The 27,110-nt window shown below is 43.5% G+C and overlaps 1 protein-coding gene across 1 annotated transcript; it reads right to left on the reverse strand.

Annotated features, from left to right (window-relative positions):
• Positions 1-375: 375 nt before the first annotated feature.
• OTOS (otospiralin) lies at positions 376-3,700 on the reverse strand. The gene is made up of 4 exons (XM_026855013.1): positions 3,540-3,700; positions 3,146-3,244; positions 2,779-2,805; positions 376-730 (listed from the first exon to the last, which is right to left on the reverse strand). The coding sequence occupies exons 2-4, from the start codon at positions 3,195-3,197 to the stop codon at positions 579-581; spliced, it is 231 nt and encodes a 76-aa protein (XP_026710814.1). The 5' UTR covers positions 3,198-3,244; positions 3,540-3,700; the 3' UTR covers positions 376-578.
• Between the last annotated feature and the right edge of the window lie 23,410 nt (positions 3,701-27,110).

Consider the following 27,110-nt stretch of genomic DNA (forward strand, 5'->3'; position numbering starts at 1 on the left):
TCCGGGCGCGCGGTGACTGCTTCCGCCCCGCGGCCGGCCGGGGGGCCGCTCTGCGCGGGGGGAGGAGCCGCCTCTCTATGGTTGCGCTGGGGCGGACCCCGCCGTTGCCATGGCGAGGAGGGTGGGGCTCCGCCATTTTGCTCACCCCGCCTCCCTCGCCATGGCAACGGCGGGGCCGGCCGCGGCCTGCAGCGGGGAAAATGGCGTGGGGGTAGCCAGGGAGGGCAGCCTCACCCTGCAGGGATGTGGCTGTGAATTCCAGCGGTGGTCCTTCTAGCAACCAAACTGTGTGGACTGGTATTTAACTACTACACACACAGAGAGCGGTTTCCAGTCAAGGCTACAAGCATTATGTGTAAAAAAACCTCCCAAAACTGCAACAGATTTGAGGAATTTTATTGATTTAATGCAAAAGCATATGTTGTAAAAAAGGAAAGGCTAATTTAATGCACGAAATGCTACACATGGCTGCTGTGAGTATTAATAAGAGGCTGAGGGATAGTTAAGGTGTGTTCACTGCCAGCTGTGTATTCACTTGAACATCTTGGCACCAGCTTCAGCAAAAGTGAGCAAAGCAGTTAGCGCTCGTGGTTGGGCACATGATAGCCAAGGTGACTGCCAAAAGGGAACTGAGCAAAGAAGGTTCTGGCCATTTCATCGATCCTGTTGTAGGCTCCCAGGGTTCGGAAATATTCCACGTAGGACCAGAAATCACTGGATGAAAAAAAAAAAAAAAAAAAAAAAAGTTAAAAAATTTGCAGATCACTATAAATATGAAGTATTTTTTGTTGAAAGCTTGGGCCTGGGAACCAACATGGTTTGGGGTTGTAGGTTCCCTTGCGAGGCTTGTGGGGTCCTGTGGCAGGAGAGAGGCAGGCAGGGACATTGACCCTGCCCTGCTCTGCAGAAAATGGAAGCCAGTATTCTCTGCTCTGGTGGCACCAGGAATGACAGAGTAGGACAAGATAGAGAGTAGAAAGGCAGGGAAACCATCAGCACTTGGAGCAACTCAAGAATTCATCAGGCTGCTTTGATTTCTAGAAGGCTGCTGATTATCTAAAAGGCAGGAGCAATTGCAATTGAAAGCCACTTTTCCTCATTCCACACCATTTCTTCTGCCCAGTATAAAAATATAAGGAATAAGGCACACATCTATGCGGTGCCCCTGACACTGCCTGGCACTGCAGAGTTGTGCCTCTTCTTAGCAGGCCGTAGGAAATATATTAAAGAAAGAGAGAGGAAAGGCATTGCCACTTGGAAGATTGAATATCTGAGAAAATGTGAAATATGCATTGAAACAAGATTTCAAATTCAGCAGGAAAATTAAAACAAAATCAGTTCTGAAAATGCAGGAGCTGCCCACCCTTGGCCCCAAATCTGGGCAAACACAGAAGCATATATAAATTGTAAACACTAGCTGAAACTACATAGTTACAAATGTCTTTCTGTGCAGCAGGACTAAACCCAGTATTTTGGTTTGATTTAAAGCCCATTTAAATAAATGGGAGCCATTCCACTCACCAGGCTGAGCTCAGGATCAGGGTCTTTAGTGGGAATTAAGAGCATTTAGCAATCCTATTGTCAGACCTTAATTTTACAGGGTAAAGTTTGAAGCGTGCAGGCACAGATGGCATGTAACAAACCAAATGCTGTCTGCAGGGAAGGATTCACTGTTTATACCAGCTGACCTTAGATTCACTTTGCAGTCTGCTGCTTGGCCCAGTGTGAAAGAAAACCATAATTGTTGGTAATGAGAGCTACAGGATACTGCCTAAATGAGGTTTTAATTTTAGATTGACACATACTCTCCTGACTGTCAAAGAGGTTGTGGCAGAAATATTTGCTGTGCACAAATGTAATAGCACCCTTAAATTTGTGAAAACACAGATGATGCATTCAAAAGTCTTTAGAGGTATAAGGAAATATAACAGAGCATAGGGAAAAATGTTTTGAATTTAAAGTAATTGTATTAGCCCTGATTCCATATACATAATTTCTACTTTCCATATCTGTTTTAATACTCTCCCTGCATATTTGTATCTGTGCACTTGGGATGCTGCTGGCTATCCTGCTGGTTATACTAACAGAGATGTACACCAGCAATAGCAGTACCTTGTTATTCCAGATACGTCTACGCAACTTCATGTTTAGAAAGAATTCTGTCTGAAAACAGAGAGGCTAACTGATACAATCATTAGTAAGCCAGCGTAAACATCATTAGGATGTTGACGGGTTTTTTAATCAAAGGCAAACACTAATCCAGTGGACTAAGCACACAAAGTGACACAAACCACAGGGTAGCTGTGTTTAGGGATTTATTCCAACATTTCTTTAATTGGATTTGTGGCAATTTGTATATTTTAAGCTTTTTGTTGTGGAAGTCAGTATTTCTTGCCAATAACCAGACACACATATGGTATTATTGTTCAGGACAGACAAAATTCTCAGATGTCTAATATATTTATAAGTCTGGTACTTTCCAGTTACAATTTTGTACAACAGAATTAGTGACTTGACCATAACCCCTTTTCATTTTAAGACTGCAAGTATGTTAGCTCTATTATTAGACATTAATATGTCATCTTTTAACACATTTTAAATAAATTTCTAAAAATTCACTCTTCTTTCTCCACCAGAACTAGATGAAAGCACTTCCACAGCCCACTGAGGTTAGTAAACATTCCTGCTAAAATTGCTGCTGAAGATCAGGTCTGGGAGTTACAAATGGCTCTTCTAATTGTTAGTGATACAAAGGAAAGAAAACACATTAAGAATTACCATCTCCATCCTTGATTGATCGGGCATCTGTAAATAGAGAGGAAACACATCAATACTAGTTCCCACACAGAAAGACTTTCTGTTAATAAAAGGCTTGCTGTGTAGCCAGAAGCTGACAAGTTCTTTAACACACAGGTAGGACACTCGGTTATGTCAAATGTTTTTTTGTTTCTTGAACAGCTTAATAAGGAATTCCCCATTTGCAATCACTCAGTGTTACAAACCAAATACTCTTAACTAACAGCCAGAGCAGTTGCCGTAAATACATAAGCGATATCTGATACTAAATAGAAGATACTGTATTAATAACAAAATATTTCTGGCTGCTTGAAAAAACAAACAAGAATAAATTCAACAGTATTCTTACCTGTTAGCATGTTCATCAGCATCCAGAAGAAAAACAAGCCAATAAATGTCATCTTTTCTGCAAGATATTGCTTGTGTTTCTGAAAAGTAATCTGTACACCTGAGGATTATTACAAGATTAATAATTATGCAAAGTCTATTATGTCTTATTTTATTAGAACATGTTCCAAAACAGATTCTAATTATTAACTTAGGCATAACAAAATCCAATTACATTTCTTTACAGTTTCTGAACTGCAACACAAAGTATTAGAAGAACCACAGTCCTGAAATATGTACTGATACTTTATTTTTAGGTGGCACAAATCCAAAATGCTGCAGTGAACTGACATAAAATTAAGTGATTTTGGAAATGTTTTCTTTCATGGTTAATTTAATTTCACTTTAGAAATTACCTCTTTCTCTCTCTCTCCTTTTCTTCTTTTTGCAGTAGTAAAGGTCTGTACCTCTGAGTCAGCTACAAAACTCCGACAGGATTTCTATTGTAAAATAGCAGCACTGTTTAAGGAAGGGTGGGGGGGAAAGGGCAGAAACGTCACCAAGTTACTACACCAATCTGATTTTGTCTTCTTCAGGTAGAGGTATTTTAACTGCTCACATTTGCCTTATATTTCAGCACTGTCCATTTAAGAGACAGTGTACAATTTATTTCTGAGAGGAAATCAAAATCAACTTTGGCAATAACACTTTTGCATTTTAAAGACACAGGGAGAAAATCCAGAAGCAAATTCAGTGATTATTACCTTTTCTGCCCTTCTGATTTTCTTTCTTCTCCTTCAGAAAAATAGATTTAAAGATATGTTATTTAAGCAAATTGCTTAGAGAATACTGAGTTCCCTTGCCAGCTGAGTCACAAAAACCACAAACACTTGACATTGATTTATGTTCTTACATGGGATTCTTAAAATCTAGATCTTAACATGTACATAGGCACCAAGTGCCCACTGAAATCAATTGGTTTACATTAAGCAAAGAAGTAGATCCCAGATGATCTCAGCCATGCTGATGGTGCAGGTACTGCAGCTTTCAAAGAGTGTCAATAAGATGCATTGAAAAGCATTTTCACATTATATTGGTTTCTTGGAAAGATTCCTCTCCCAGTGCCATACAGGTGCTTTGGGCTCCAATCAGTGCAGGTTGCTCAATGGATCCAGCACTTTAAGAAGCTTGGAGGGAAAACACAGTCTGGAGGATATTCAGTGGACATGCACATCTTGATTGATTTTTTTAATCACAGACCTCCTGATGGCAGCAGGTGTGGTCAGGGATTGAGGTGTAGCAGAAAGTTCTCTGCAGCTCATGGGGAGATGTGGGGATTTCCATGCTCCTAGAAGACGTGGCTGTTCAGGTCATGTTGCCAAGCCTGACAGCTGCTTCCAGATGGCTCCACTCTGGAGAGGAGCTACTGAAATACAAGTGAAGACCTTGCTGCTCATGTTCATGCTGCAATGACCTGATCATACAGTTGCTGACTTGATCTGGTCTCTCTCAGCTGGAAGTTTTCAGTTGCCTTTATGGTCTACAGAATCATTTATCTACCTTGATTCAAGACACCTGCATTTCCCAGCTGTGTGAATGGATCCTGATGTTGGTGGCTTTACCACATCCATTTGTCTGCTACAGGAGTATCATGCAGGGAAAGTCTGTGTACTCACACGAAGTCCTGGAGTGGAGAGACCCAGGTGACTGGCCTTGTGGGAGGCCTCAGCTTTGCTGAAGTTTATTCTTATCTACATGCAGAGTTAGATAGTCCTGCCAAGAATTAATTAAAGATGTTCTGAGCAAGGGGAAAAAAGAGTGCTTTGTAGCACACCAAGCTGTGCTGACTCTCGTGGAAGCCGAAAAGTATTACGAAAGCAGAACCTATTCCATCTTTGAAAGACTTTAATCCTCCTGATTAATATTTCCTAGGCCTGCAGGAGGGGTGCCATGTACGACCAGCACCTCTGCCCTGCTTGCCTGGGTTATGGCAGGTGCTGGTGGGAGAAGGCGCTTCCCTTGCTTGGTGGAGTCCCATGGTGCAGCCATGCACTCGGGTCCACCCACCAGCACTGCCTGCAAAGCCAAACAGCACTTTCCCTCTCACTGCCTCATCTCTATATCCTATTCAAATAAACTGTGAGAAGCACTGACATATGCTAATACACACACCAAACAGTCATTAGTTGTAATTAAATAATTAGCATAAAGCTACTTCTGTGCACATCCATCAGTAGCTTTTTGTTTTGGCAGTTGATAAGGGAGGTGTAGTTCCAAGTGAGATGTTTGGGATGATGACAAGGGAGACTAATGGTGTTCCTGACACCTGCAGCTCTCCCCTTGAGGATTTAACAGTGCTGTAGGATGACAAAGTCACAGAGGTTATCAGGGTCACTCAGGTCACAGTGTACTGCTCCAATGCTGGATGATCTTAGGAGGGTTTATGTAACTGTTGAGGCTCACACTGACATACATCTTTACACCTACCTCCTTTACAGTTTCTTATTCTGTCCTTTGAAGCTTGGAGTTACCCCTTCCAGAGCTAAAGGATCACAGATCTAACATTGTGTGACAGTCTTCTCACAATTACCGGCTTTCAGTTTAACTCATACCAAAGTTTTCCATTTGCTAGTGCACAGATTGGAGGAGGAAATAAATTCTCAGTGGTTCCATGCTAAAGGAGGTCTAGGAAATTATAAAAGGAGGATGAGAATTAGCATTTAGCAGTTGCATCAAGGGATACAGCCAAGAGATACAGTTGTTTTAAATAATGAATTTTAATCCACTTTCTATCAAGGCTTCTGTTGCAGCACATGACTGCTTCCCCCCACTGGGTCTGTCTGTTTTAAACACAACATTGGATTACAGAAGAATTGATGAGTTCTCATCAGTTGCTTGAAGGACTGTGGATGGTGGGTTCACTGTGCCAAACAGAGCACCACATCTGGGGCCAACCAGACAGCACACTGCACTGACTTGCAAGCATATTCATTCCATCTCCTCCTTCCTTTTTGCTCTAGGACCTCTTTCCTTTTCTTCAGACTCCATGCAGAGGGCAAGTGAAATAATAGCACTCAATGCCCAGCACAAGTGGTGGTATGGATCACTTAGCAGAGCCCTTCACTAACAGTTGCTGCCCTGCAGGCTTCTTCACTGCTGAGCAGTAATTGGAGACGCCATGGTGCCCACAAATGCAAACCTGGCTCAGCAGCAACTACATTTCAGTAGACACTATAGCACTTAAGAAGGTAGCAGCTGAAAGAGTCCAGTGTTTTAATTTCTACTAATTTTTGAAGTAAATTCACTATTTTACTCATTTTCAGAAAGGTTCATTAATTAAAGACTGTTACTTTTGCTGGCAGCAAGTTCTTCAGGTACCTTATTCTAAAGTTTGCATGAAGTTTTTTAGATAAGGCCATTGACTCATAAATGCTGTGCTGTGTTATAGAAGGGTCTGATGGCAATGATGGCAATCCCACCCTCCTATCCCAGGAGGACCCCATCAATTTTTGCGCTTTTTGTAGATGGCTCTCAAAGCCAGAAAATCCCACATACAACAGTCACCTCTGTCAGAAAGAGACATCAATCAAGAGGACAGAGGACTTTCCCTTGGGAATAGGGGAATGCAGTTTGGACAGTGCAGTTGTTTGTGTGACTCTCCCGGATGGGGAACAGTCCTGGAGCTGCCAGCCCTGTGAGCCTGCCTTCGGGTGGGCCCTTTGCTAATGGTCTGTTCTTCCCAGAGCCAGCCTCTGTGGAGCAATTCAGCTCTCCTTGTTGATTAACTAGAGACAAAGAATACAAAAAAGCAAATTTATGGACACTGTTGTTGTCTCAATAGCTGTATTAGACTGGTATTGGCTTACAGTATAACACACAGAAAAAAATTTCTATAATCCTCCAGGCACTAAAAAAAACGCGTACATTGTTTTAAAGAACAGAATATTTCCTATTTAATCAATAGGCAAAAGCACACATATGCAGAGCTCTGTAAGAACTTATTTAAAAACTAAATGGCACTTAGAGCTGCCTCTGAAGGGCTTTGCCCTTGGGTTTAGCAAACAAAATGTTCTCTGTAGGACTGCAATACTTTTTGCACATCAGAAACAACCAGTGGCAGTGATATATAGACCAGGGAAACACAACTGTTCGATTATTTCCTCCAGCAATTTGGTCCAAATAGTACAGGTCAAGAGGAGATTCATGTGACTAGAATATGATTTGCTCAGACAGGTGTCAATTGCTCTATATCTTTCAGGCATTCACAGCTTCATTTTCTGTCCTTTGAACTCTGCTTGCCTTTTGTGAAAACAGAAGCTCCAAAATTTTCTGATAATGCTGGATAGTAAAGTGCAGGGCAGACAAGGAGGAATCAGGGGAGAACCTCACAGTACCAAGCAGCTGAATAACAAAATTACCAATAAAAGTAAATGTAAAATGAGGTACCTGGGTAAATATCTCCAACTTTAAAGGCCCATGGTATCTGACCATTCCCACTCAGAAACTAGATTTGGGACTACAGTAGATAGTTCTGTAAAATGTTGTTCAGTGCTCAGTCACCGACAAAAAGGTAAATCAAATAGGAAGAGAGGAAAAAACCACAAAGCATCACTATGCTATTGTGCCACAGTTGCTCCAATTTTGGATATTGCATGCATTTTTGGGTTTCACCATCACAGAAAGACGTGATAGAACAAGAAATGATACAAAGAAGGGGGTGAGGAGAGTTCACAGTCAAAGACCAGATGAAGTAGACTGGGACTCTTCAGGCCAGCAAAGGGATGAAGAGACATTGATTTCTACCAAGGAACATCAAAGTAGACTGACAGTGGCTTGTTCAAAGTACAAAGTAGTGGGTTTTCATACAGTTAAGCTGTGGCATGTCTTGTCATAATGTATTACCAGTGTCCTGGCTGAGGGTGTCTGAGCCTGGCCTGGGAGCAGAACGTGACCAAGCAGCACTGCGCTTTTGCGCTGTGTCTTATTCTCCTCAGGCATCCTCTGTTGCTGGGCCAGTTGAGCTCCCAGGCTGACCCTGTGGTTGTTCTTACAGTCTGTTTTGCTGAAATACTGCTTATTTTCAGTTCTTGTGAACATTTTTCCTGCCAGCAAGTGGCTTGATCAGCCTGATTATAGTAGTCCCTGGAGGCAACTGAAGATAGACACAGCAGATGGATTTGGATAGTTACAAAACAATTATCAGAATAACTGTAGTGCAATTAGAGATAGCCAAGTTAAAGTGAAACACTTTCACATGTACTAGAGCTATCTGTCAAGTTGAAGGTCAGATTTACAAACCATAGGGTTAAGGAGTAGTTCTACATTTAAATAAATCAGACTTGAGAGCAAAAAATAAAATATCTCTCTACATTTATTTCAACTTATCATTTTAACCTGTATCTGGAGAAAAATTATATTTGTAGATGGAAATTTGTTTCCAGGTGTTCACAGATAGCAGGCAGGGCTGTGTGCTGCAGCAGGTAGTGAGACCAAAGCAAGGGAGCAGTTCCACTGGCAGCAGGACTAGTGCAGCTTTGCTACCTATGAGATGCTCCTGCCAGGCATCCCTGCCTCTCCTCAGGAACACCCTGGTATCCTCACAGCTCCTGCAAGGGGCTCTCAGCTCTCCCCCACTGTACTTTTCCCTCCCAGGGCAGCACTGCCAGCTTCAAGCACCAATTCTGGCTTTCTCATGAGACCATGCAAGGCTCCTTCACAGCACTGGAGGATGGCCCCTCTGCTCACTGGGCAAGCAGCTGCTTCTTGGGCAAGCAAAGAACAACTACAAGCCAACTTCTCCCCTCCTATCACCATTGACACCAACCAATTTTCTCCACTGTCTGTCTGCAGATTTTCACATGAGTTACAGGACCCTCACATCTGGGCTGCCACTGAAGTGGGTTAGGATTTGTTAATGGTTTCATACTGGTTTTGCTATAGGCAAAATGAAATATTAGATCCAACAAGTCCACTTGGTTGCCTACATCTTGTTTCCTCAGGAGGTAAGGCTGGCAATGCCTGTTAGCACCACAGAAGGTGTGGTGCGGTGAGGAGTGTTTGCTTCGAAGCTGTTCTGCTGCAGGGAGGATGGGAGGCAGCAAGCACCCAAATTCTAGTAGCAGACCATCCAGGACTTGTCCTCTTCCTTCCTGTACTGCATTAGGCCTAAGTTTATTTCCAAGCCATCTTTTTTTGATAAATGAGTCAGTTCTTTGCATTAGCTGTACTCAGCTATTCAGCACAGCCACAGATTACTTAGAACTCTGCAGGGAATCGTAACAAACTGGTCACTGAGCCCTTTTCATAGCTCTCAAGAGAGGATATATTTTTCCCATTGCAATTATGGTTAGATGTATCATAGCAATAACCGCCACCATTTTGTAATATACTCACAATAAATTGCTTTTCAGATTGATTGAATGCTCCATCTACACTTAAGCTATTAAGCCATCAGCAGCTGTTTATTGTTTTCATTTCACAGAGATGTTTCTTTAAATAAAAGTTCATTAAATATTTTGTTACCAAACAATGTTAAGACTTTAGTAGGATGAACAGAAGCTTCTTCATACTCAGGGTCTCTTCCCTTTGATTCATACTCCAAGGCTACTTCAATATCACCAGAGTTATACCTGCCCACAAGCAGCTCTGCCCTATGGACAATAAAATTGATTAAACCAGACTGATGAAGAGATGGGCTTGATTACAAAAAATCCATCAAGGAAATCTAAGCAAGCTGCTAGTATATTTGATACCAGCAATCAGTGCAACTGCGTTAGGGGCTGTAGCAGTTGCTGGACCAAAAGCCTCATGTGAAGAGAGCAAGTACTGCACAGCGCCCTGCCATGCTGGCAGTGGCCTGGCTATGCATGAGCAGGGAGACCACCCAGCTATCAAGAGGTTATTTCAGCTGCAAATGTAGATGTCTACATTTGAAAGATACTTCTACCAAGGAGGCAGCTTCTATCACATTCAGAATATTGATCTGGACAATATGACTGAAAGGTGCAGTCACCCCATGTGCTCACTGCTGGAGATGCTGCTCAGTGATATCAGCAACACCCTCAGCCTTCCAGTATTTGGTGAAGCAAACTCCATCTGTAGACGTTTAAGTGCATTAATGCACCAGGGAGGACCTGCCTGCCAGCATAGGAACCAGTTGCACCAGGGAGGAGAGAGCCCCTCATGTCACTCCAAGGACAAGGCTCAGACATTGATGTTCTTTGTGTTCCTCTTGGTCCTGCAAGCGAGGGAAAGACATCTTCAGTGTAGGCTGCAGTGGGGCCAGGATGGTACCACCACTTTGAAGAGTCATCCTGCCTGGTCAGTGTTTTTCCTCTGAAAATTCTCCAAGAACTGCAAGAATCCCAGTTTTTCTCAGCTGCATGTATCCTCATCTCTCATGGGCCAGCCAGCACTGTGGGTACTGCAGACACCCTGCTGCCCTTGCTGCAGCTTTGTACCCACTCTGTGCTGGGGAGAGCTGGGCTGTAAGTCACCTGAAAGTGCCCTTATAGCTGGAGACTTGTACTCTGCTGAGCATTGAGGAGTAAACCTGAAGGGCACAGACAAAGAGGTACATCTGTAGTCAGGAATGTGACCACGAGCTGTGGCCATCATTTCTCTTTGCACACCCCTGACTCACCACAGCCCATCCATGCCAGTGGGAAGGATGGCACATGGCTCAGCATCCCCAGCTGAGGAGCAGGGAGGATTTGGGAACACTCTTATCTCCCATGTCCTACATTCCCTCAAGGTGAGCAAAGCAGCCAAGGAGCGTCATGAACTGTCAGTGTGAGGTTAATTGTTGTTAATTGTTGGACTGGATGAGCTTCAGGTCTTTTCCAACCTAGATGATTCTGTGATTCTGTCATGTGCCTGTTAGGAATCATTTTGTTTTTCCATCTTACAAAGGTCTGCAGTTCTAAAGACTGAAAGGGTAGGGACTATCAGTCACCATCCCAAAATGAAACAGCTGTTATCTTCTGACCCAGTTTTATCTGAGTAACAGTGATCAGTGCTAATACTGTGGTTGGAGGGGAAGAACAAATCCTGCACAGCTCTGGGAGCTTATAAATTGTAGTGACCCAGGTAGTTACTGCCTTATACATTGGAGGCAGATCTTAGCCTTACAGCTAGACTATTTTAAGACATTATTTATTCTGATTAGGCATTTCTTCTGTTAGTAGTCTTGCCACGTTGTACAAGCTACTTTGCAGAGAGGAGTTACTAGAGGTTTAAGATTCTAGTTTAGACTGATGTGCTAAACTCTAGTGAGGTTGAAGACTGAACCTAGAACAAAAGGTGTCCAAATGGAACAAATTAACCCTTAAAACAGCTTTGTTGGTCTTGACACTCTAAAATTCCTTGATACTTACAGTTAAATACAGGAAAAGCAGTTCTTGCCTGCAGCATTCATTGCTGTGTAGTCCATCACTTGGTGATCGTGCCCTGTAGCCCATGTTTGACACATTGATTTGCAGTCAGTTTGCATCTGAACCTGACTGACAGCCCAGACTCTTACATGACTCAGTCTTCAGTTTAATGCCTCTTTTTGTCAGTATTGACTGAAGTTAAGCCACATGTATCTGCCAGGTAGCTTTACCAGAGCCTTAGTAGGGAAGTTCATTTCGTTCGTGTCCGCACGAAGTAGGAAGAGTTGCAGTTGCTGGCGATGTGTTTTCTGCCGGGGACTTGTCGGTTCCAGGGGAGAGTCCCGGGCACGAACCAGCCCAGCTCGGGCCGCTGCCGTGGGGCTCCGGCTCCCTCTGCTGTCCACGGCCCAGGGATCCCCGCTCGGCAGCGTAGCCACCTCAGAAGCACAGGATTTGCTCACACTTCCAGGTATTCAGACTTGGATTTGGCATTTTGTTGGTCATGCACTTTATTTGAGCAGTCAGGGCAAAACAAGCTGCATCAGGATATCAACAAAAAGCAGGACCAAAATCACAGTGGTGATGACCCCACCGCAGAGGGGGAAAAAACGTTACCCAAGAGACTTTGATTTATAGCATTGTCATTGTTTGCTTAGCAGAAGGGGAGTCCTCAGTTATTTTTTTGGGGTGTGTGTGAGTATTGGGGTCAATGCTCTATTTAAAGCTCTAGCTAAGCAATAAAACCCAGTGCCTATTTCTAGTCTGTCCAGTACAGCTCACTGTCACCATTAAGATGCTCAATCATACTGTCAAGGATAGGATGCACTACAGATTCAAATGGTGTATTTAGGCATTTCCTTTCTACAGGTTTGAGTTTCTCATCTCGAAGTCACTGCAAATTAATTTCTGTTGCTTCAACAGTTAAAAGCTTCTATTTCCATCAAACAAGTAAAAATACTACAGAAGGACTCACACCTTGGGTGGGATACTTCAGACAGATAGGCACCAAGTGCAGGACCTGTCCACAGGAATAATGCTGGCAGAATCCAGCCCCGTAGTGACTGAAAGGAACATTTAGCTCCCTGCCCCCTTCTACCCCCATTAGAAACTCCAGACTAGATATACTAAAATAATCTGAAACAGCATGAAGGATACGCTCCATTGCAAGTTTCATCCTGTGGAAACAACACTAATGACTGCTTTGTCCTCTCTCTCAAGCTCCAGGAGCCCAGTCCTGCAGTCAGGGTGAGAGCCCCCTTTCCCAGGGGTGTTCACTGCACACTCACATTCAAACTGCCTTTTTGGCCCAGGGAACAGAAATGCCCACAGAGGAGCATGACTGCTTGGACACTATTTGCAGGCACATGCACCTAGCCCATAGCACATCATGATCCATGGCACAGACCTCGGGAGGCAGCTGTGGGGATGCTGTGTGCACTCTTTCCTGGGCACCAGCACCACAGTGCTGCACAGGAGCAGGGCTGTGGGCGAGTGGGGTGTGGGTGGAGGCTCCAGGTGAAGCTGCTCTGGGCCATTAGGGTATATTAGTGCCCTCAGGGCCCCGACAACGTGTCTGTCCATCAAAGGGAAAAAGCAACAAACTACTGATGCTTTTCCAAAGGACACAATGGGTGAGTTGGGCGAGGAAGGAAGAGGGTGATCTCGCTGGCAAAACCCCAAAGCATCCCTTGGCAAACGCAGATTCAGCTTCTGGTATTGCTGGTGTCTTTCCAGGTGATCTTGGAAAATCATGAAGGTGCTTATATATCTATCAATATATTTAATCTAAAATCATGCCCATATCTATCTTTAACCCCTTTAAAACATGCTGAACTTTAACCGACCCTTGAATTGTGGCTCTTATAGTGTTGGTGGGAGCTCAAGACAGGAACAAAACCTGTACACACTGCCTGCGGTCTTGGGCTGAATCAAGGCGACTTCTCTTTGTGGGCCATGCTTTCTGTGCCTGTGTTCCCTGCTGTAAGCTTCCCAAGGCTAATGGCTGTGAACCGCTTTAGAAGGCAAACAGTACAAAATACCGACAGGCAGTGCTGTCCACCTTGCCTGTGCAATTCACATTCAGCATCAGCCTTTGTGGAGCGATCAGCAGCGCTGGACCAGGTCCCATGGCTGCAGGCACATGGCAGCTTGCCTCACCCATCACTATAGCTGTGCAGCATTTTGGGACAGTCATCAGAAGCCTGACAGGCACTGCCAGACATTGGGAGAAAAGGGCAGGAGTTTTCCCTCTCTTGCTGAATTCTTGCCAGTGCTTTGATTTCCCTGGTTGGGGTGACACATGTCATGGCAGTGCCTCCCAAACCTCCGTTCCCTGGGGGAACCATCTTCTCCCACTTTGTACAAGGCATTTTGTGCCTCAGTGCTCTACTCTCCTTTTGCTTCAGTAAAGGATGAGCCCTGATAAAGGTGACTCCTGTATGAGCACATGTGAGGCAGAGTGCTCTGAGTATCTACAGCTTAGACAATTTATCACATCAGACATGAGTGTATGTAAAGGCACTGACCCACACGGTCTAGATACAACTTCCCTCCGAGCAGGGCTTCACCTGCACCATGCTGTCACCTGTCTCCACGTGTCATTGTGCCCTCCCAGCAGCTCCTTGGTGACCTGTCCTATGCTGTGGTCCCAATCCACAACCCACCTGAGCCCCACCCTGGCTCCGACACTGGGGGAGCAGGCATGCACTGACACTCCTGTGCTCACCCCAGCAGCACCCTGAAATGGAGACTGCTAACAAGCAGCCCTTACTTGGTTTTGCAGGTTGGCAATGCTCAAAATCCAGCAGAGAGAGAGTATTTTAGGAAAAAAACAAGGACATGAGGAACCCATTCATCACCATACTTCTTAATAAATGGGGATACCTGTTAAGATCTCTGTTGGTTAGGCTTTTTTTCTGATTTTTAGCCTAGGGCACAGGCTCCTCTGTAAACTGCCTTATTCCCAGCGTTTGTACAACCCTGTTGGTGTCTCTACTCCTTTCACTGCTTCCAGCCTGGGAGAAGGCTGACCACCATCAGGTATTGCAAGGATCACCCTAAACCACAAACCTCTTTATTTCTGACTCCCACTAAACAAGCTGCCAGAATATCCCTCACCATTCATATAAAATGTCCCAGCTTGATACACATCTTTCCTTTCACTTAGCCTGGGGGCAAAGATCTTGCTTTTTCCTCTCAAATCCCCAGTGTCCTTCCTCCTCTCATTATCAAAAACGCACGTATAGGAGATAACAAGGAGTCCCATCACCGCCTTGGTGCCCAAGCCAGCACGTTTCCTAATCCCTCTGAAGCTGACAGGGAAGCTGGAGCCTGACAGAAGTAATCCACTCCTGGCTTCACCAAAACACTGCAAATGTGATTGACTATCCCCATTACACACACCTCCCTTCCCCAGCCTCCACTCAGAACCAGCAATACTGCTCCACAAGCGACTCCCACTCCTGTGCCTCTGCCATCACCCTCGTGTCAGTGCTTTTTCCCTTTGCTTTGAGTTAGGCCCACCTCTCTCTCCCTTTTTCTTGTTCTCACATGCCTCTTAATGCTTTTCTCATCATGCTGATGATAAAATGCCCATTTTCACCTGCATGAAACAGGAGGATCCAGAAATAGAGTATAAATCTTTCAGCATAAAGTATTTTTCACTTTGTGTGTGTGAGCTTGTTTGCATGATTTTTCTTTCCCCTCTGTAAGGGGGACAGCTTTTATTTTCGTATCAGCTCTGAAGTGGCTAATATTTTAAATATTGCTTATTTAACAAAATCAACAAAGCAAGTGCGGGTATGTCAAATCTATGGAGGCTCACACAGTTACATTTTAAGGTTTCCATATAGCTCTGTGTGTAAACATATGCCTCTCTGATACAGTACCGACTTTTTTTCCAAAGACCTCGAGATGCTCAAGGGGTATAAAGGGCTCAGTCTGCAAGGTTCTGCCTCCTTGCTTACCTGCAAGGCCCTGCTCTAGCACAGAACTTATGAACATACTTAACTTTAAGCATAAGCAGAGGGACTTGCTGAAACTGGTGGGCCAGCTTGCACGCGTGGCGAGCAACATGCATTTTTAAGTGCTCTGTTGGATTGGGGCCAGAGAGCCCAGTGCATGTGAGGATGGAGCCATAATTAATTCTAGCTTACAATGCCCCTTTGAGGTACGTATTGCTGTGAGAGCTGCTTGAAACGTGGAAATGCCATTCTGTGGGAAATTCTGTTATTTGAAAATGTTTTTGCTAAGGGCAAAGTGAATGTGTGAATGGGTGCTTCAAATAAAATAAAAGCCTTGTTTAATGCTTTAAAATTTAAATTATTTAAATGTGCTCCCCCTCCTTCCTGTTCCCTGCCTCTTTCTCTTTGTCCTTAACAAAAGATTAAAAAGAAATAATGGTGGTTGCTACAGTGGAAATAAACCGGGTGTAATGTAAAACCCTTGAACATCCTTAACTGCTCTGGAGTGGTAAGAGTAAAATAAGATTTTGCCAGCATACAATCCCTTTCAGGCTGCGTGTTTACATCACAAGGAATTTAGAGGTTGATTTATGGAAAACAAAGAGAAAAAAAGACAGTCTTGCTAAGAGCAGGTGAGACCTTTTTGAAAGCACATGGTGTGTAATGCAGGTGGCAGCAAGGAGGAAAGGCTCAGGCTTACAGACTGGGTTGAGGTGGGCAAGGCTGCCAGAGCTGGGAGAAAATATGACCAGCACAGCTCAGACTCAGTCTTCCCATTGTGGTGTGGCCATAAATCCTCATTTCTTCTGTAATCATGACCACAGTGATCCAAAGCCAGGCAGAAAGTGTGTGAAGTACTTAGCTCTAGGTAACAGGGCAGCCAACAGCTATTTCTGACAACACTGCAAAGAAAGCAAGTTAAACACACATTCACGTGCCTTATTGACCAGAGATGGGACAAATTGGAAGTTTTAATTAAGTACATGCTTTAATGTCTACTGAATCATTACTTCTGCCAGTATTTAAGCCAGAAATGACTGAATCTTTTCAATTTCCACTGTCTTCACCCTGTGTGACATCAGGTAACTTATCTTGGATGATTGGTTTTAAGCCTTCCAACAACTCAATTCATTTCAGTTGGATTGCTTCCATATACCAGCTCTTTGCAGTCAGTTGCACCATGTTTCAGCTAGGGACACTGGTAAAGATGGCACTAAGAAGAAAAAAAAATAAAAATTCAAATGAGCCAGGCTCTACTTAAAGCTCTACCACAGCATTCCTGGGTAACCACAGGCAATTCATGCTATTGCTCTAAGGCATTAGACTGCATCAGTGTAAGTGCTGCAAGATGATGAGCATGGCAGAAGAGTCAGGAATTGTTAATATTCCAAGGCAAGGACAGACCCAGCAGGAACCAAGGATGGGTGGGATGACTCTAGTCCTCATTCTGATGTGGGGGTATGGTAGAGTCAGAAGTCTGTGCTAGTCTGCAGCAACCACATGAGATTATTTTAAAAGCATTTTTGTGTTGCTTTAGGTCAGGGGTTGATGGTATACTGAGAGGAGTTTCTCTAAAGTTCTGCAAGGGTAACGGCAAGCAACCATGAACGTGATAAAAGGCCAGAGAAGGACTAAACCCCTTGCTGGCTTCAAACATAAATATGTCCTTATAAAAATAAGGCCATTTCCTTGTAACTAGAGTGTGCAGGAAGTTTGTTTTTATAAGTAGAAAATAGAACCTGTTTTTAATGAGGAACACTTGTCCATGGTCAAACATCTTGTCAACAATGGTAATTCTTTTGGGCTCCTCCACGCCTGTGACATCCCAAAAAAATTATCTTCTAAGAAATATGATCAAAAAGTCCATAAAACCCAAACAAGGAATTTACTGGACAAGATTCTAAGAGCAGGAAATTGGAAAAATGAAAGCCCAGTTAAAAAGGAAACCTGCCATAAATGCTGCTGAGCCTTAGTATTAAAAAGTGGTGTATTGATGCTGACATCAATTACTTAGGGAAGGCTGGGAAACCTTCAAAACAGGAATACATATGCCTCTCATTATTTGATTCAGCCATTGAAGAAGACTGAACACCCTTGCTTGTGCCCTCACGATGCTGATGTGACCAAATTCGGGAAATGCAGAAAACCAGTCTGAATGTGCATCTGGGGCCAAAGACAGAGAGGAACAGTCAGAGCTTCGGGACAGCTTTAGGACCTGTAGCTTTTCATCCTACTAAGTTGCACACTGGATGTTTGAAGAAGTACAAACAGGAACTTAAAGCAAACAAGGGGGCAGGGCAGAGATCCTGGTCTGTGCTGTCATCCCCACTCTCTTTGTCCCCTTGAGGAATAATGGCTTTTGTGGTGCCACCTGAGTAACCCACATGTGTGAGTTGGGGAATATTTGTAGCTTGCTGCCTGCATTGTCTGCACTAGTGACATAAATCATAGGGATTTTCTAAGGTCTGTGACTTCATGAGTGCTGGGTATAGCTCAAAAATAAGAATATTGTCATCATATATGCAGGTGAAATTGGTAATGGCCAGAGTATCTTCAGAAATAATTGATATGATTTATTCTCAAAATTCAATATGTTGCTATGCTATTCTCATCAAAACCCCTTCTCAGACCTTAACTCTGCATAAGACCTGCAGGAAAAGGATAAACTTTTTGATGGCAAACAAATGGCTGTGTGAAGGTCTCAAGTTTTCTGCCACCATGTAACCAATTACATTAGGGGACTGTGTGCTCAGCACTTAGCACCTTGTTATTTTTGTTACTATCTCCTATCTCATTCTCTGGAAGGACAGACAGAAAGCCTGGTCATACTGCAGTCAAAAGATTTGTCATTAACTTTGCTGAGGCCAGGATTTCATGTATGGGTCCGGTGCTTAACTCCATATGTGTGCAATCTGGCTAATGCTCCAAGGTATACTTTTATTGACAGAAGCACCACCAGTGTCATCACTGTTTGCTGAAGTAATTTAAATTAACTTCATAATGCAATGCAGGGAGGGAAAAGTAACATAGGTTGAAAGTTGCAGCACCTTGATTAAGCTCGGCCACAAAAATGACAGATAGTCCCCATCTGACTTGGAACTATATGAAAAGTTCAGTTTCTTGTGTATTACACTGAAACAGCCTCATTATTATTTCATGATCTAGCTGGTCACAGTGTCGATGTGGATAAACAAACATGGGAAAATCACTCTGACCACTTCTCAGAATCTTACACTGTGAAGTATTTGTGAATGTATATATTAAGGGTGGGAAAACCTCAAAGTCTCTGACCCTTATTTCCAAGATCTGGGATCCTGCAAGATTTGATTACATAGTGAGAAATTTGAAACTTTGACAACTTGGCTTTAAAAATATTTTTAAAATATACATCATTTTCCTGTTACTAAGTAGAAGAGAGACAAGCCTCTTCTCCAAAGCGCAGGTCAGGATAAAAGAGCACCTCTCTATAACCATGGGAAATTGTAGACCAAATGCTGCTTTGATTTAAATAGTAATAACTAATATTAAAAGATAGAATAGGCATTTCTATTTTTAGTCATCTCCCTGGATCTAGGATGGGGACTATTCCTGCCAATGTATTTATGTAGAACTTAGACTGATTTCCCTGGTTTCACTGAAGTAGGGTGTTCTGCTTCTCTTTCTTTACATCTTTATGTTTCATATTCAACTGCTTTTGTGTGTTAAAATATATATATATCTGAATACAAATCAAATCTTTTGCAGGTTTGATACTGCTTAAACAAAAAAATATTGAGAATAACATAAAGTTATATGTTTAATCCGAAACAGGCCATTTGCCCCAGACCTCACCCAATCTGGAGCATGTGTCCATGTGGTAAGTTCCTCCAGACACTTGTCTGGACAGTAGCAGTGACATGCTCTATATGTTTCCCTTCTTGGGACAGGCACTTTTTTGGCCCAATCTGTCATCATAGCAAGTAGCACGTGACACAATCCCACAGACACATTTTAAATGTTGCCAACACGTACTACATTTCCTTGCTTTTCACTGACAATCCTAGTTGTGCCCTGCCTATGTGAGACACTAGACCTGAGGGTCTTATCTGTAGGTACTTCCCATCATCAGTTATGATCAGAGAGAGAGAGAGAGAGAAAGACAAGAAAAAAGGAGAGAGAAGAGAGAGAGAGAATAAAAATAAGGAAAGAAAAAGAAAGAAAGAAAGAAAGAAAGAAAGAAAAGAAAGAAAGAAAGAAAGAAAGAAAGAAAGAAAGAAAGAAAGAAAGAAAGAAAGAAAGAAAGAAAGAAAGAAAGAAAGAAAGAAAGAAAGATGGATGGATTTTTACACACTTCAAAAATTAATTCATAGAAATATTCACAATGAATAAGTCTTTGCAGAATTGAGACCATTTGGAGAGATGCACTTCTGAGCATTTCTTCTGATCTGCTGAGGATTTTAACGTGATACAGAGCAGTAATTTAGAGACTCTTCCAGATGGCTTAAGGCTGTTCATTGAAGAAGACAGATAGCATGTAAATATATAGTTATAGTCCTCTCCAGCTTCCAGATCTATTGAACTCATATGGGATGAGCTGAGGAGAAAAGTAGAAGCTCTACAGCAGCATAATGTTGAACAGCTGTGACCAGAGCCCATAACTATCAAACTGTGTTGAGAAAATGGTCAGGTACTGTCTATTGCTGAAGCTGTTCTCCTGCTCAGGAATATTTTGTAGATGACAATATTCAGGAGTAAATTGAGCCCGTGTGAGAGAATAGCAGTGCACATGCTTTTGTTGTTTCAGTCTGTATGTGCTTTGGGTACAAATGGGCTTCCAATAATGCAGGAAAGGTCAGGTAGGGCAGGCACTGTTTCATGTTGCTCCAGCACCGTACAATGTGTTATCTTAATTATGTCATACACAGCAGTCCATGTAGGCAACGCGTTTTAAATACAATCTGGAGGCACAAAGCTTGAGTTTCCTCTCACATACATTGGCTCCACGCTAACATTACTTCATTATTTTCAGTGCAAATTCACACTGGTTTAGATCAGCAGGAATGAGATTGGAGAATGATTATACTCACCAGATGCATAGAGTTCTCTTTCTCCTAGATGTTTGTCAGGTGGCTTTTCACCTGAGCCCCAGAAAATGTCTGTTTTCCAAAGCAGCATATGGTGGCCAAGGCAGTGACCCATTTCCCTGTCTGGGAGATAGGGATAACCAGTACTCTGTTTGTTAGTATGGACAGCAAATATCCTTTGAAGCAGGAGCTATGTCTTATGGTTTTTCTGGCTGTAACTGACACAACAGGGTACAGGCATTGGTTGTAATAATTCTCCTCAGTCAAATTCAGAGGCTGGATGAATGCAGTTAAAATATTAAAATGATTTTTGCTCTGTTGACACAGAAAGGTTATCAAGATGCTCTACAGATTGTCTGAAACCTGCTAATCTTGCAAAATCTTGAAGTGACACATTTTTACATACAAGTATCTCAGGAATACATGTTTCTGTGAGAAAGTGGCTCAGCATTTCTGTCCTCTGCTATGTTAATCACGACCGACTGCTGGTATCCGAATAACACAGCAAATCTCCCACAGGATAAAGCTGACATACAAGAATTTGAATTCGGCTGACCTGGAAATACCTCAGTCATGGTTTTCACAAGCTGCATTGTCATAATAGGGCAGAGGTAATTGCAGTTTGGGCTAAAGGGCAATGGGGATGGGAAACCATGAGGTGGTGAGCATGAAAATAAATAGCCCTCTGTCACAAGAACAGCCCCATTGAGGGATGCTGATTTTGAGCAGGAGAAAGAAATCAGTCTGGGAAGACCCTGGATATGTATCAGTTCTCCTCTTCTCATGACCCCTAGAGCTGTTCTCTGGGAAACCTCCTGCTCCCTGGTCCCCCAGCCATCTCTGGCTGGCGTTGGGGAAGCCATGAGGGCAGCCTTTTGCTGCCCTGAGCAGAGCAAGCCCCACAGCACATCCCTCCAGCCTCTGCCTCTGGTGCTGGAGTTGAGACCTGGAGGGCACACGGGCATCCTCAGAACGGGTGGGAAGCACGGAGCTGTGTGAGCTGCAGTCGTCTGTGCCCTGGGGCTGCCCCATCCGGCTCCACTACAAGGTGCCAGGACACTCCACAGTGCAGTGCAGCTGACAACACTGTGGTTATTTTGGTGATCCCATCTTTCCTGCTTCCCCCATAGCAGGCTGACAACTGAGGTGTGTGGTAACCATGGCTGTCAGGTCCCTGGATTGTGCTGACCCATGGGTCAGCTCACAGTAATAGACTGGACTCCCCTCCCCTCCCTGATCCTTGTTTTGGGACTGTTAATAACTTTGTTTTTGCATTTACTAAGTCCTCACCAGGACACTGGCTAAGGGGCAGGTGTTGCTTCAGGTGCAACTACCTCAGGGGTCTCCATTTCCCCACTTACTAACACTGATTGCCTCCCCAGGGCTGCTGGCACCGCAAGCCCTTAAAATCAAGAGTAGGGCAACAAGGTCTGCTTCTATTCCTGAGGCTTTTATATATGCTGTGTGAGTACTGAGCAGTTTTCCTGAAAGAGAAAGCCTTTGAATCCTGAAGGGCTAAAAGCTTTAACTATTCCTGTCTTATGGCTTTGATCCCTGGCTGTACGGGGTGCAAACAGGTATCTTCCACGTGCTTTTAGTGGAATGAGCAGAAGGCAAGGAGGACTTTGTCTGTTATTTGGGATTGTTTTGAGGAACATTTCCAAATGTGATATTTTCAGTTTTCTGATGAATCCTTGATTTTTTTTTAAAAAAAAGCTAGATGAGTATTGCTGCTAGTGGTAACTTCTGGCCTTGCTTTGCAACTAGGTTATACTGAGAAACCAGTGAGACTATTCATGTTACCTTACTGTTTGGTACAGTTATCCTGAAGAGATGGTTACCTTCAATGCGCTCAGGGCAGCTGGCTTCAGTTCCTGCTGGACAAAGCTGGCTAAGAGGAGCTGGGGCCAGTTTGGAAGGAAAGACTGAAGTGGACACTTGACATAGCTTGCAGTCCTGGGGAAGCACTGTATTTTAGGCAGGTGGCCATAACACTTTTCCCCAGAGTTAACTGACTGATATTTCCAAATTAAGATTCTGTGGTTAAATTAAGCTTTTGTTTGTGGAAATTTGCTTCCTGTGGCAGGTGCACCTGCTCGATGAACCCAAGCTTCTCGGCACCTGATGGGCAGCAGCTCGGGGCTGCCTCTGTTCCCAGGGCCTTGTGGTATTCGGGGCCTTTGGCCAGTGGGAGCTGCTGTTGACTACAGGTCGATTCGGCCTGGGTGTAAATGGAGGCCCCTGGGCACCAATTGGAGCTGGTCCCCTGGAGCAGCAGCTGCGGTCGAGGACTCTCCCCTTGGGTCAGGACGCTGCCCAAGGAAACTCCTCGAGGGGCCTTGGGTGGGGATGCTGCCCTGAGCAGGTCCTCGAGGCTGAGAGCCCTCACTGGCCAGGTGAGTGATAGAGCATTTGGGGTGGGGCTTTGTTCTGTGTTTTGGGTTGGTTAAACCCTAAGGAATGGCGCTTTGTTATGCATTTCAGGTTGCCATTAACCCTAGAAAGTTGTTCTGTTCTCCTCTCACAGACATTTGAACCTGTAATTTATGGAGAGCTAGTTAATTGTGCTAATAATAAATTTTTAATTTTTGGTGGTTGGTTGTCCAGCTCTTAGAGGACGTGTTACAGATGCTCTCAAAGTAGTACTTTTAGCATTATTTGCCTTCAACCAGAGCCAAAATATAAATATGAAGGAAAACTTGTGAATGAAGAAAGGAACATGAAAGTGCAGAAATTTTAACTAAGCCCAGACCTTTTTGGTGAGAAATTATGTTCATTATGAACTGTGTACTAAAATGATTTCTGTGTATTTTAGATATCTAAGGGTGGCAGGTACAGGCATGTTTACAGTGCCTCATTGAACTAAGTCTTGTCGACCCAATGGACAACTTGATTGTGAAGTCAGGTACTGGTGTAACTGTTGGCAGCACCATGTGAATGAAATCAGGGTTGCTCTTTGGGAGGGTCAGTAACTGTGGGCCCTCTCAAAGGGCTTCATCTGAGTCTGCAAATGCACTATTGCTTTAAATATCTCTAATGAAAGACAAGAGCTGTGTCTGCAGTTAAGCTGTACTTGTAAGATTTTTTTTCAGTTGACTTCCAATGCTTGACACCTTTTTGTTTAGATGTATGAGAGTTAATACAAACCTTATGTACCACCTCCTTGCATTCCAGCCCGGCTTGATTTCCAGGGTGTGAGACAGATCCCTTAGGTGTTGTTGAGGGACCTAAGTATACAGGCAGAAATATTTTTTGGTAGAGACTAATGGAATGAATCTTATTGCAGAAGTCTGCAGTAAAAACATGGGAGGTCTGGTGTTTTGTGTTCCTAGATTTTTGGCATTCACTCTCATTCCAATATTTTAACCCTTCATCAAGCTGCAGCTTCCTGCAACTTCCACATGTTTATTAAATATTCTTTAATAAATATCTCCAGCTGTACTCATCATAGAGGGTGGTCCTAAAGGATGCAGTGATGGCTGATTTCTAAGATAAAGAGCGAATGTCCTCCATCAGGGTCTCTGAAATTGCAGACCCTCCTGCCAGGGCAGTGCCACAGCACAGCTGCTCAGTTTGCTGGAGCTGGTGGTGGTTGACACTTTGCATCCCTTCAGCAAGGATGTTCCTTGCCTAGCTGTTTGCCATCTCATTATGAGGTGTGGCTTTCACTTTTAATTTTTCCTTAACTTCCCTCGGTGAGTGGCATGGTGTGCTGAGGGAAGGGAAGGCCAGACTGAAAGCTGGCTGACTTAAGCTGTATGTTACTTGAAGACAATTCAAATCTTTAAGCTTTCTCAAGGTAAGGCTTGTAAAAGCAATTTCTCTTTGAAGAGAGGTCCTGCTGTACTTCATCTAGGCCTGGTGGGAGTGTGGGGGCCATCATGTTCCTGTCAACAGGGTTGGCCCTCTGAGTTTTTCAGGCTTAGGGCTTGGCGAGAGCTTCCCAGGATGAAATCTGTATTTGAATGTACTGAGGCTTTCTCCATTCTTTTGGTATTATTACATATATTCTGACTTACAGGGATGGGATTTAGAAGATGCTTCCTTAAACTACTTCAGTTTTGTGCTTGGGGATCTGTGGGCCCAAGCATGGGGGCTCCCCCACATCCCAGGGTAGTTCAGCTGTGCAAAAAGAGCAATCCAGCCATGTTGATGCTGCTCTGTAGCCTGCTGTATCCCCAAACGGGCATGTCTTTCAGAGGAGGTGTGGGATATGAGGAAAGCCAGCTATTCTGGCTGAAGGGAAAGTGTAGGAGTGGCAGGTGTGACTGGAGAAGCAAGGGCTGGGGATGGGTGGGGTTAACCTCCATTTCATTACAGTCTCTTCAGCTGGAGAACTGATAAGGTGCATTGGTCTTGAGAAGAGAATACTGACAAGGCACTAGTTAGTGTGAAAAGCACCTAAGACTGAGCCTGGATTATAAAAAATAAGTTACAAATTGAGAGCTCTACAAAAACCTATCCTGTGTATGGCTCTCCATTGTATCAGTCTGGTTCTTGTCCCTGGTGCAGACTCTTTGGGAGCAGGGGGTATTTTCCCTGAAGCATACTGGCAGGGCAAGGTAGTCTTTGGGGGGCAAAGTTGTGATGGCTAGGCCTGAGAAGGTGGGTTTGGAAAGAAAAATGCTGCTAAAGTAATTTAGTGAGTATATGATGAGGTGGCCAGGCTGTAATACATTTTAAGCTCCTGTTTTCACTGCTACCATCTTCTGTTTGTACAGCACTTGTACAGAGAGATCCTGGGCCCAGGCAAAGCCCCTGCAGATGACGGTGGGCTGTGGAGTTGCAGTTAAGCCTGGGAGAGATGCAAGCAGTGGCTTTGGGCTGGGGCACAGAAGATTCAGGCCTGAATCCTGTGTGCTCAAACAGCCCTTTGGAGGAAGAGATATAGATAAATACTGGGCATAAATCACACATAAGAGTATTTATCTTTAAGTTTCATGACTGGAAGCTGATTTAGGTATGGAACAAAGTTTATGTTTCAAAACTTATTTTGGAACTTTCAAGTAGATCTGAGTAACCTAGGCCAGCAGTGGTCTTGTGTGGCTCTCAACTCGGCAAAGCTTTTGATCACGACAGCAAGTTCAGTCAATCATGAATTCCTTGAAATACAGTTTTGCTAATTTCTAATTTGGTATATTTTACCTCATGACTTTTTGGTTCATGAACACATAAGGAAATTTTGTGCTAGTGATCTAGATTAATAGTCCTTTTTTAAACAACAGTGCGAGAGATTTCTTAAAGTTCTGACAGAGTGAAGTCATTGCAAGTCATCAGAGTGAAGCTTGCAATTGCTTGTGTTGTGGATGTAAGAATATTCAGCTGGGGAGCTAATGTGTTATATCCCTATAATTCATATTGAAGGGACTAATAAGTAGTAAGGTCTAAAATTCTACTGTTTTAAAAATAATGAGGTGTGTACCTGTTTTAAATTGACTTTCCTTTGTAGAGAGGAGGCAATGCACTTTGGTGTAAACACTAATATGTATCTGTGAGCTCCTTCTGGGTCCTTAAGACCAGGATTTTGCCAGTATTGATCAGGTGGCTATGTATGAATATACAGTGAAGCTGCAATATTCTATATAATAATCTTCTGTACAGCCTTTTGACTGAAGAATGATTCTGTGTGGGGTCACATGTACACTCTCTGTGTCTTTAAATCTTATGACTTGTAGTTACCTGTTCTAAATATATTTAATTGGTTCAGGGGGTTAACCTGTGCTTCTGGGAAAAATTATCTAGTTGAGATGTCTCCAAGGTAGGTTCAGAGAAAATTTTCTGGGTGTTGGGGGACTTTATTCACATGACTCTTTAGCTGAGTAGAGTTTTAAAATAATTGAAAGCCTTGTTTTTAATCAAATGTTTCACAAAAGTATTCCTTTCTATGAGGCTAAGAAATTTGTGACCAGAATTAAACTGTCTGTTCTTCTGGGGAGCAAGAAGCTTTTGTTTCCCCCAAAATGTTAAGGAAATCTACACCAAGAGAGGAGGAAAAAAACAGCTATGTCTATCAGTTCCTTATGGTCGTCAGATGTAAAATTATATTTTCTAATATATGATTTAACCAATTTCCACCTAGTCCTGAAGGTACACTCTAGGCTGAGATAGCTAGCCAGGATTTACCAGGTCGTGTAGCTGTTCGTGCCAGGAGAGGGCACCAGACAGCAGTGACAACAGCCGCACTCAGTGCCGGGCTCTGCCTCCGCAGAAGCAGCAACTCTTCTCTGGGTGTCTCTGCAGGTATTACAGCAGCTTTTTGTGGAGAGCGACTCTATGTAACCAGAACGTGTTTGTGCTTATGCTTTATGTTTAAGTTGCGGTCCCTGGGGACTGGCTAATCTAATTAATGTGGAGCTTGGGAATCAGTATTTGTGTATGAAGGGATGATACAAGTGCTGGAGAGTTTAAACCTGAGATTTTTGAAAGAAATGTAAAGAAATTAGGATCTGAGTTTTCCTTGCAGAGGAGAGCTGTGTCCCATAAGCCCCGGTAGACACCCCAGGCTGAGGCGCAGCGTTGTAACTGTGGTGATACTCATGTGAAACAGAAAGTAGGGGAATCCCCAGAGGACAGGTAAGGTGACCTCGGAT

This window comes from Athene cunicularia (genome assembly GCF_003259725.1).
Source record: "Athene cunicularia isolate RWA chromosome 9 unlocalized genomic scaffold, athCun1 chr9_part1, whole genome shotgun sequence".
Lineage (NCBI taxonomy): Eukaryota > Metazoa > Chordata > Aves > Strigiformes > Strigidae > Athene > Athene cunicularia.